At 38.1% G+C, this 12194-nt stretch overlaps 1 protein-coding gene across 1 annotated transcript in view; it reads right to left on the bottom strand.

Moving 5' to 3' along the window:
* Positions 1-3516: 3516 nt before the first annotated feature.
* Positions 3517-12194, bottom strand: part of LOC114649338 (protein cornichon homolog 3) — a 101620-nt gene continuing 92942 nt past the window's right edge. Inside the window, exon 6 of the mRNA XM_051924701.1 lies at positions 3517-3676. Coding sequence (XP_051780661.1) covers positions 3517-3676 — 160 coding nt within the window. The remainder of the gene's footprint in view (positions 3677-12194) is intronic.

The raw sequence follows: 12194 nt of genomic DNA on the forward strand, positions 1-12194 counted from the left end.
CAGCACATAATATCTGAAAATAACGAAAGGTGAAGGTCTCAGTAAGGATGATCGCTTAGGTCACCAAAACATTTTGACGATGTTCTTAGAAAAAACAGAAAATCAACAGTTTTGGAAATGTCTGCCATGGCAGAATGAGAGCAGCAACAAGCTGTGGAATTAAATAACGAGTTTAATTAACAGCAAGAATCAGCTTTTCATTAAGAGACTGGTTGGAGGGAAATTGGTTGGAGTTTAAAATCCCAGTTTGGCTGGTCATCTGTCGGCTTGTTTCACATCTCATTTCTGTTTGGCTCTCATTTAATGAAGAAAGGAATAAATTCAGAGGACTGAATCCTTACAAACAGGGCTATTAAAATGAAGGGAAAATGAGTTAATTAGCAATGAAAACTGGTCAATGATTAGGAAAAGGGTTAGAATGAAAATATGCAGCCACTGCCGCCATCCAGGCATTGGAGTTCGACACCCCTGATCTAATTAATAAACTTGTAACGAGGCCAACAATGTGATTTTTTTCTTCATATTAGCCTACCTTCAGGATACTAGAGAAATACCAATGCAGACCAGCACAGAAAAATGTACTTTATGAAAATTATGTTTAAAAGTAAAAAAGAAACTACACTGCCGATTAAACCATTTTCCACCTATTTTGGAGCTTTTTTCCATGATTACACAACTATTTAGAAATAAATGCAGCCTCTGTACAAGTGCACTTGAGCAAAGCAAATAAAGGCACAAGACTAGCTAGAGCACCCCAGCAAATGTAAGAGCAGGTGAGAGAGAGAGAAAGAGAGAGGAGAGGGAGAGGTGACGTGACCATATCAGTGGTGACGTGACCGTATAAGAAGGCTAAGCGGCCATAGTATGGCGTGACTTTCAAAAGTTACTCAGACGTACATAAGATAAAATGTTATTTATAGTGAAAAAATGGTCCAGGTATTGAATACTCCTAACTCAATAAGTTGTTGATGGTCTTTGTATCTTATATTTTGGTCTGTCCACTAATAAGGCAAACTACAAGGAGAAAAGGAGTACAAGATCACTGGTTTCAAGCAAAAAGTTATCTTGACCAACCAACCAAATGAAAAAACTCCTGAAGAAACAATGATGCCATAGCAGGTAAGTTACTTCATACTTCAAAGAGCCTGCAAGAAAAGCAACACCTCCCTCCACTGACCAGGTACTCTGTCTCTCCAAAACTGACGTGAAGACGACTCTGTCCAGAGTCAATCCACGCAAGGCTGCAGGACCTGACAACGTACCTGGTCGTGTGCTCAAAGAATGTGCCAGTCAACTGGCTGGTGTCCTCACAGACATCTTCAACACATTTCCGAGCCAGTCATCAGTCCCAGCATGCTTCAAGTCGACCACCATCATAAGAGTGCCGAAGAAGTCATCATTGACATGCTTGAATGACTACCGACCAGTTGCACTCATGCCAATCATCATGAAGTGCTTTGAAAGATTAGTCATGTCACAAATATAGACTAATTTCCCTGCCTCCCTTGACCCTCTTCAATTTGCATACCACTCAAACAGGTCAACTGAGGATGCCATATGCTCTGCCCTTCACCTCTCCCTGACACATCTGGATAACAAAGACACATATGTCAGGATGCTATTCATAGACTTTAGCTCTGCCTTCAACACAATCATCCTTCAAAAGCTGGTGGTAAAACTGAGCAGGTTGTGCCTGAACACCACCTTCTGCAATTGGATCCTGGACTTCTTGACAGAGAGACCCCAGTCAGTTTGGATGGGCTGCAACACTTCCAGCATCATCACACTGAGTACTGGAGTGGGCTGCATGCTTAGTCCACTGCTTTTCACCCTGCTGACTCACGACTGCACAGCCACGCACAACACCAACCACATCATCAAATTTACGGATGATACAAAGGTGCTGGGACTGATAAGCAGGGATGATGAAACAGCATACAGAGATGAGGTGGAACGGCTGTCTGCATGGTGTGAAGACAACAATCTTTCAATGTCAACAAGACAAAAGAGATAATTGTGGACTTCAGAAAATCACTTCCTGCCCACATCCCACTCAGCAGCAACGGTTTAGATGTGGAGACTGTTAGGAGTACCAAGTTCCTTGGTGTGCACATAACTGAGGAACTTACGTGGATGCATAACACCTAATCACTAATCAAGAAAGCCCAGCAGAGACTACACTTCCTGAGGCGACTGAAGCGAGCAAGTCTTCCCCCTTCCATCCTCACCATGTTCTACAGAGGCACCATTGAGAGTGTTCTGACCAGCTGCATCATTGTCTGGTATGGCAACTGCAACTTATCCAACCACAAGTGCCTGCAAAGGATAGTGAAGACAGCAGAGAACATTATTAGGGTGCCTCTCCATTCACTACAGGACATACTTTACAAACGCAGTGTCTGCAAGGCCTGCAGCATTGTACAGGACCACTTATACCCCTCACATGGACTTTTCACACTTTTGCCATTGAAGAGAAGATACTGCAGCATCAGAGCCAGATTTGCCAGTTTTTACCCCCAAGCTGTCAGACTCCTTAACACCATGCTGCCCCCTGGGATCTTCCACACTGCCTCAACCTTCTCTAAAAACAGATCTTTTATACATGCAAGTCACTTTCCTGCAAAGACGAGTGTGCATGTAAAAAAAGAACTGAAAATCTCATACTGACCTTTAAGTATTTTGACATTCTTGATATCCTTCTGCTGTGAAACATTCTGATCTGTCATTGTTTACACATGTCTTGAACAACTATTATCATACAACGATAATTTCTGTATTATCTATATCTATTATTTATTTATTTATTTATTTATTTATTATATTACATATCTATTGACTATATTTATGTATCTAGATTGCAAATATCATACATTGCATCAATGTTCATATTGCTTACTACACATCAATATTGCTGCTACTTCTTTGTCTTGTCTTTGCACAATGTCTTGTCTTGTTTGTGTTTTAATTTTAATTTTAAATTTAAATTTTAATTCTATTTTTAATTTATTATTTGCACTTCATGTTGTTACACTGTGGATCCTGAGCTTCGCAATTTCGTCTATCTGTATACTTGTATATGGTTGAGATGACAATAAAGTTCACTTTGACTTTTGACTTTGACTTATGCATGTGAATTGTAATCTTAAATTTACCTCCAACTTATTATAGATTAGATAATGACAACACAAGAATCAGCTGCTTCTCATCCAAACCACCTGAATTCTAATTAATTTTTCTTGGATGCTTTTTGATTTTTTAAATATTTAAGAAATAGTATATATTTAAATATTTTCTTTAATGTTTCTAAGGTGTAAGTGAAGATATAAGTGGCATAACTGTCATTTTATGTGTATCCATTTATTTTTAAAAGGTTAAAAATAGCGAGATGCCAATAAACTTGAACATAACAGTATATGAGTATAAAAATATAGTGAGAATGGTAAAGCAAGAGAGATTTTAAGTGTATCTGAATAACATTAACTTTTTGTTCATAGGTGTTAACTTAAAAACACATTTTTAGAGCACCACATACCAGTAGAGGTAGTAAAACAAAGACAGTAAATAAAAAGCCAACTTGCACCAGGCTTCTTTTTGGCAATAGTTCAGAGTGTCTCCATTCATCACAGATGCAGGATCATACATTAATTCACTGCTGTCTGTAGGACTATGGAAGTATCTGCAAATGTAAAGTGAAAACAAAATAATCAGCTGCAAAAAAAGTTATTCATATCTTAAACAATTTATATTAAAAGAAACAAACAATATTGCATTCATCCAGGGCTATTCAAATCTTTTTTCCTCCTTGTACAAATGTAACCATTTTAGCAGCAATGAGCACAAAGCAGACAATTTCCAGTATGTAATGCCAGTGTACCTGAGATAACGTTCATATCAAAACCATACATTCATCACAGAGCCCTGAACAATTGTAGCTAAAAATGATTGATGTGCTAATGTTTTGTTTCTAATGTTTTTCCAGAAAACACAAGTATCACATAGTGTTTCCTAGTATAAAGCCTGCATTCTTCACAACCATAAACAAGTTGAACAGAGCTTTAAAATTTTGTGATTAAAAAGTATACATGATACACACACACACACACACAAAGAAAGCAAACAATTAGCAATGAAGGGAAAAAAAAATCGCAATTTTAAACGTGATATTTTTTATAACTATCACCCAACTAGACATTTTGTCTGCACATCCTTTCACAACTTAGCATCAATTTTTATACTGGACAGACTTGGCTTGTGATGTTAAGTTCAAATGGCCATTATTGGATCACTCAATAAACAGGATATTTGTCCATTAATTTTATTTACTTTATTTCATTGAGGGAATGTGAAGCTATTTACTTCAGTTACAAAATGTGGCAAGCTTGCAAAATAGTTTAGGAAGTGGAACAGAACATAAAGATCAAAAGCATCTCTAAGGTCACTGTTATAAAATGCATTTCATAGCCATACCGATCTGTATGTATACCAGTATGTCTTTTCACAAGTGTTCAAAAACGCCTATCAAAGAAAAGCAACACAACACAACCTAAACTCATTTGCAATTTCAGTTCTCAAATCCACTATCTGTGAAAACCAAATAACCTTTATATCACACTCATAATCTTTCAAAAGGCCATTTTCAAAGACACTGTAACCTTTAATCCTTTTCATCTCACTTTGCTGGCTTTCTTTCCTTCTCTTTTCTATCTTCTCTGAACTTTATTTTGTCTATTAGTTTCTCTCTCTGAAATAACTGAAATAACTGTAGAAGTCGCAACCAAAACAATGTGATTCTAATACATTTTTTAAAATTTGGGTTAAATAAATAATGTTTACTTATTATTTTAAAATATACCAGAAGGTAATGTACTAAAATGGGGTATCACAAGTATTCTGATACAATAAACGCTACTGAAACTATTCAATACATATTCCATCCATCCATTTACCAACCCGCTGAATCCGAACACAGGGTCACGGGGGTCTGCTGGAGCCAATCCCAGCCAACACAGGGCACAAGGCAGGAAACAATCCTGGGCAGGGTGCCAACCCACCGCAGGACACACACAAACACACCCACACATCAAGCACACACTAGGGCCAATTTAGAATCGCCAATCCACCTAACCTGCATGTCTTTGGACTGTGGGTGGAAACCGGATCGCCCGGAGGAAACCCACGCAGACACGGGGAGAACATGCAAACTCCACGCAGGGAGGACCCGGGAATCGAACCCAGGTCCTCAGATCTCCCAACTGCGAGGCAGCAGCGCTACCCACTGCGCCACCGTGCCGCCCCTCAATACATATTAATAACTAATAATAAAATAAAAATGTAGATGAGAACAGGCTACCAAGCTGAACAAATCTTGCCTATTCCCATGGGCCTGTTTTTTTTTTTTTGACCATTTATTTGAAATATTTCAAACTTTTATGCAAAATTTGCTTCTAACCACCTGGCCAAAGAACAGATTGAAAATTAATATCCAGCATTCATTATTTTTTACTTATTTCTTCAACAATCAAAAATGTTTCATCATATGTCAAATGTTTTATTTATGTTGCAGTGAGAAAAGACAAGAAGCACCTTGAGCATGGGAAAGGTGCTATATAAATAAAATGTATTATTATTATTATTATTATTATTATTATTATTATTATTAATAAATAATAATAATAATAATAATAGACAAATCAGAAGACACAAGAGACTACTAATCTTCAGAAGTCAGGAAGTAGATATTGAAAAATTCATTATGTAGCACTTTTAGGGACATATTCAAGAAGCTCAAAACAGTTTTAAAAAGTGGTTGAGTTAAAAGAAGAAAGCCCTAAGTGCACTGTGACCCCATAATTACTGAGAAAGATGATGATAGAACTAAATACAGATTTACAATTGGAGAAGCATAGTGACACATTCTTTCTTAGGTTAACCAAGCCTCCAAATCAACCATTAGTGCACTCATGTCATGAGTTTACCAAACACTATTGTAACTTTGAGTGGAACTCAGTTCTGTTCTCAAAGAAGACTCAATTTGAATACTTTGGCCACCCTCAGTGTCAGTTGTTTAGGGTAAAAAAAAGAGAGATGCATACAATATAAAGAAAAGAAACACACCTACCAAGAAAAATGCAGGTGGATTGTTGAAGTTTTATCATTGTTTTTCTGCCATTTTCTGTTTAGTCTTTGTTAAGAATTTAAAATGACGTCTGAATCCTGAATGCTCTCTTTAAGGCCTCACATTCAACATGATGATGAACAACTGAATGAATAAGTTAAAACGTTTTCAAGTTGGACTACTTTTTCACATTTCTAGTGTGCTTTCCTTTGTTCCAGACTCTTGTTATTATAAGTAAAGTTACATTTATTAATTCAATTTATAAAGAAAAAAGTGCCTTCCTGAGAAGTATGCATTTGCAGATAATTGGGCACAAGGCCAAATGTCAAACAAAAACTTTAAAAAGTACTGAATAGTCACTTGAAAATGGTAAAGAATATGAAAACAAAGAGAAATTAGTGTATGTCTAATGTACATGCTTTTTGCATGCTATGCCACAGTTGTTGTGCACATTTGCCCAGAAAAGCAGGTTTATGACCATATTAACCAAGGGAAGATGTATGTACTACTGCCATTTCTACTACTATACAAATTCAATATTTCTGATGGTTATGCATTTTTTATTTCCTTATTTTTTAATTTTGTTAATTTTTATACATGTTTCACAGATATTTTACTTTGCATTTTTCTTGGCAGATGTAAAACTGCAATGTTGTCTTGATTGGCGCCGTTATGTTTTGTTGCAAGACATGTTACATAATCAAAAGTGGGTTGTATATTAAGTCTTGGGAACACTGTATTTTGTATTCATATACTTTACTTTCGTACATACATATTTCATTATAATTTAGTTGTCTGTTGTGTTTTATATGTATGCTGTGCCTTTTTAATAAGCTTCCTTATTATAGTGTGTTATTCCTTTATTATTAACTATGCAAAAATTTAATTAGATAGACTGATTTATGTCTCAAATTACTGTGCATTTGCTAGGTTCTGCTTACCTTTCTGTGTAATTGTACTCTTTATAAGCAGGTTATTATTACTTTTTTGCATTTTTTATGGTTCCTTTGGTTTATTTTGAAACAGAACTTGACAATACCTTACATTTTTAAACAAAGTGTGCAATGTGCCAAGTCATGCAAAGACATCATGAAAAATTATACTTTCACAAGACTGTGCATATGTAACAATCACACCCTCTACAAATCAATTTAGAAGTTTTTTTTTAATAACTAGGAGGAATTATTCTCATTATGAAAAATAAAGGTCAGTGACAAAGTTCAGTGAAATAGTCATTGAGGTAGCCTGGATGACACAGAGCTCTAATGGGTTGAGGAGAACACAACAGGTGGTTGCTCTGGTAAGGCTGAAGGAGGTGAGCAAACTTCCTCTAGGTAGTGCAGATCTCAGTTGGTTTCTGTATCAGCAATGATAGGTGGGGACATCTTGTGGAGGTGGTTTGCATGCCACTGAGACCCATCAGAAAGACAGAAAGTATCAGGCCCAAGTAGCTCAAGAACTTATCGTGGTTCCACCAGAAAAAGAAAAACTGTGACTTGTTATCACAAGGAAAAGGCAAACTCTCACAGATTGAAGGCACTTGAAATTTGGAACCTTTATCCTACATATCCGATGAAAATGTGATTTCTTTTGTGCTACTATATGGATACTAAAAATAATAATAATAATGCATAATAATTTACTTTCAACAAAAAAGATAACAGTGGTATGTCTTTCATTTCCTAGGAACATCTGAGTACTGGGGTGTTTTCCGAACAAAGATTTTTAGTGAAGCATTAGTTAGTTGTATGAAATTAAATCAAAAACTGGCTGTGCAAAAATGTGGGTCCCCTTATAATTTTGCTGCTTTGAATGCATGTAACTGCTCAATACTGATTACCTGCAACACCAAATTGGTTGGATTAGCTTGTTAAGCCTTGAACTTCATAGAGAGGTGTGTCCAATCATGAGAAAAGGTATTTAAGGTGGTCAATTGAAAGTTGTGCTTCCCTTTGACTCTCCTCTGAAGAGTGACAGCATGGGATCCTCAAAGCAACTCTCAAAAGATATGAAAACAAAGATTGTTCAGTATCATGGTTTAGGGGAAGGCTACAAAAAGCTATCTCAGAGGTTTAAACTATCACAGCTGTCCTCACAGGTGGCACAATGGTAGTGCTGCTGCTTTGCAGTAAGGAGACTGTGGAAGAGTGTGGGTTTGCTTCTCAGTTCCTCCCAGTGTAGATAGCACTTTGAGTACTGAGAAAAGTGCTATATAAATGTAATGAATTATTATTATCAGTTTCAACTGTAAGGAATGTAATCAGGAAATGGAAGGCCACAGGCACAGTTGCTGTTTAACCCACATCTGGCAGGCCAAGAAAAATACAGGAGCGGCATATGTGCAGGATTGTGAGAATGGTTACAGACAACCCACAGATCACCTCCAAAGACCTGCAAGAACATCTTGCTGCTGATGGTATATCTGTACATCGTTCTACAATTCAGCGCAATTTGCAGAAAGAACATCTGTATGGTAGAGTGATGAGAAAGAAGCCCTTTCTGCACTAACGCCACAAACAAAGGTAGTCCACCGTTGGCCGACTTTTTGTGCTTGCCGGCGGCTCTGTGTGAGCTGGAGGAGTGCCTTCAGCCCGCAGAGTCACTTTCACAGGCGATACGTGCCCTCCGTGAGGAATTGCAGAAGCTGGAGAGGAAGGCAGTCGCGTCCTTGAAGTCATTGCGTAAGTGGGTGGAACGACGAGATGCTGGATCCTTTGGCCGGAGCGGTACGGCGGGGAAGGTAAGTAGAACCGACCCCGTAAACAATAAGGGAGACCCCACCGAAAAGACCCGTGATGTGAATGATCAGAATCGAGTAGGGGGGGCTTCGATAATAGACGCAACGGTGAGAGCCGAGCGCGCGGTGAGGGAGGAGAGAGCAAGAGGGCAAGCAGGACACCGGCTGATGAGTGCCGTGGGTCTTAGCATCCTGGCAGCCTTTTCAGCAGCTCCATGTACGACTTCATTTTTCTACCTTTTATTTTTCTCTTTATTATTTTTTATTGATCACTCCTATCACTTTCTTTTATGTGTACTCTTTAATATTGTTTTTTTTGTATCAGTATGCTGCTGCTGGAGTATGTGAATTTCCCCTTGGGATTAATAAAGTATCTATCTATCTATCTATCTATCTATCTATCTATCTATCTATCTATCTATCTATCTATCTATCTATCTATCTATCTATCTATCTATCTATCTATCTATCTATCTATCTATCTATCTATCTATCTATCTATCTATCTATCTATCTATCTATCTATCTATCACAACAGAGAATATTTAGACATGTACAAAGCAACAGACACTCAAATAAGAAGAGCTACTGCCATACCCAGAGACAACCTTCTGGAATATAAAAACAAAGACAACAAGAACCGCATCCCCCTTGTTGTCACCTACAACCCACATCTTGAAACACTTTGAAAAATTATAAAAGAACTTCAGCCAATGCTAAACAATGACCAAACACTGAAAAATGTATTTCCTGAAACTCCCCTCCTGGCATACAGACAACCACCAAACCTTCAGCAACTAATTGTCCGAAGCTCCCTAAGTGAACCAACAGAAAATGGCACATCTCCATGCCTACAGAAAAGATGCAAAACGTGCCCACATTTATGATACAGACCGTATAGTTATACCACACTGCTGACTTGAACATCACATAAAGGGATAATTTTCCTGCAGATCATCTAATGTAGTCTACCTAATTCCCTGCATAAAATGTCCTGACACTGCACTCTATGTGGGAGAAACTGGACAAACACTCCACCAGAGAATGAAGTTACACAGGTTCCACATTAAACGTGGCAACACAGAAGTTCCTGTAGCGGCCCACTTCAACAGCCATGGACACTGTGAGAGGGACTTTAAAGTCACAGTGCTTATGGGCAACTTCAAAACACAGAAAGAGATAAAAGAATGGTGTATTATCGTAGTATTTCCCTCTACTTACCCTTTACCTGTTTTCTCAAGGGTAAATGTTCTCGTCAGGTTCGTTATCGGGTTGGTCTACTGTTGCACTTTAAAATGAACACACACACACACATAGATAAACACACACACACAGACCCTAACCACAACAGTGCCCCATGAATGACACACACACGCTGATTAACACTTAGCACTTTAAACCACACATCAGCCTGTCACTCAGCACCTCAAGAGACTTACTTATTATCGGTCCGAACAACATACGATGTTTTAGTGATATCTCAGACCTAAATATTACTTTTGGTCTACAAGAATACATTTAAACATACAAAGACTCAGCACTCTTGACTATAGGCCATTTATCAGCCAAGAATACCTTCTTCTTATCGTACTGTCCCTTCTTTTGAGTGGCGCCCTCACTCTCAGCCTTACAAACCTCGCAGCACAGAAATAATGGCAAAAAATCTGGCTGTCACCAGGTGCTCAAAGAAATCTAACTTATTAATTCAATCACTCTAGACATTAAGACAAAGCATAGAAAGTTAAAAGCAGCATGGTATTTATTACAAGAATAATAATAACACCACTGGAACAAAGAATAATAGAAAATAGATACTGATAGGAAAGTCTGAATACAGTAATCCCTCGCTATATCGCGCTTCGCCTTTCGCGGCTTCACTCCATCGCGGATTTTATATGTAAGCATATTTAAATATATATCACGGATTTTTTCGCTGCTTCGCGGATTTCTGCGGACAATGGGTCTTTTAATTTCTGGTACATGCTTCCTCAGTTGGTTTGCCCAGTTGATTTCATACAAGGGAAGCTATTGGCAGATGGCTGAGAAGCTACCCAACTTACTTTTCTTTCTCTCTCTCTTGCACTGACTATCTGTGATCCTGACGTAGGGGGTGTGAGCAGGGGGGCTGTTCGCACACCTAGACGATATGGACGCTCGTCTAAAAATGCTGAAAGATTATCTTCACGTTGCTACCTTCTGTGTGCAGCTTTTAAGTATGCTGCACGGTGCTTCGCATACTTAAAAGCTCAAAGGGCACGTATTGATTTTTTTATCTGTCTCTCTCTATCTCTCTCTAACTCTCTCTCTCTCTGCTCCTGACGGAGGGGGTGTGAGCTGCCGCCTTCAACAGCTTTGTGCCGCGGTGCTTCGCATACTTACAAGCCAAACAGCCCTATTGAATTGTTTGCTCCTTTGAAGAGGAAGATATGTTTGCATTCTTTTAATTGTGAGACTGAACTGTCATCTCTGTCTTGTCATGGAGCACAGTTTAAACTTTTGAAAAACAGACAAATGTTTGTTTGCAGTGTTTGAATAACGTTCCTGTCTCTCTACAACCTCCTGTGTTTCTGCGCAAATCTGTGACCCAAGCATGACAATATAAAAATAACCATATAAACATATGGTTTCTACTTCGCAGATTTTCTTATTTCGCGGGTGGCTCTGGAACGCAACCCCCATGATGGAGGAGGGATTACTGTATATATAGTCTTTAGGAAAAGCTTACGAAAAAGTTACAGATGACAAAGATGAATGTCCCAGGGAGGCGTTTGATTTAGCAATCAATGTTCATGATGCCTTTCTGACGACCAATGACGTCTTCGTCTGTTCCTCTTCTACTCCTCCTTCTCTTTGCTTCTTCTCCTTCTCCTCCTCTTCTCTCCTTCCTCTTTCAAACCAAGGCATATTTATTATGAAATGTCATGCTTTGGTTTCACAACACATGCACCTGATTGGCTGGCTGTCAATATGATTGATGAATTTTGCTCAAACTCATTCCCAGATAATAAAGTTCTTTGATATTGCCTCAGTTTCCCTTTTCCCAGGCTGTAAACCATATTCTTATCCCAAATGTCCATCCATAAAGTAATCAATAGCCTGGGGTGTCAGCACAACATCCTTTCCCAGGTTATAAAGTAATTGAACCACCAGAAATGTCTTCCTTTCAATGTTGGAAACAGCTGTTTTAAAAGTGAGGTGTAAGAAAACCTGCTTTGATTTGTCTTTAATGTAGTTCATCTGTTGTTTTATCTTGACCAAAAAATAATGGAAAATTAAACCAAAATGTACAGATTTTATACACCATAACAAATGGGAAGTTAAACTCATGCTAAAATTTAATAC

The sequence above is a fragment of the Erpetoichthys calabaricus genome, chromosome 3 (genome assembly GCF_900747795.2).
Source record: "Erpetoichthys calabaricus chromosome 3, fErpCal1.3, whole genome shotgun sequence".
Lineage (NCBI taxonomy): Eukaryota > Metazoa > Chordata > Cladistia > Polypteriformes > Polypteridae > Erpetoichthys > Erpetoichthys calabaricus.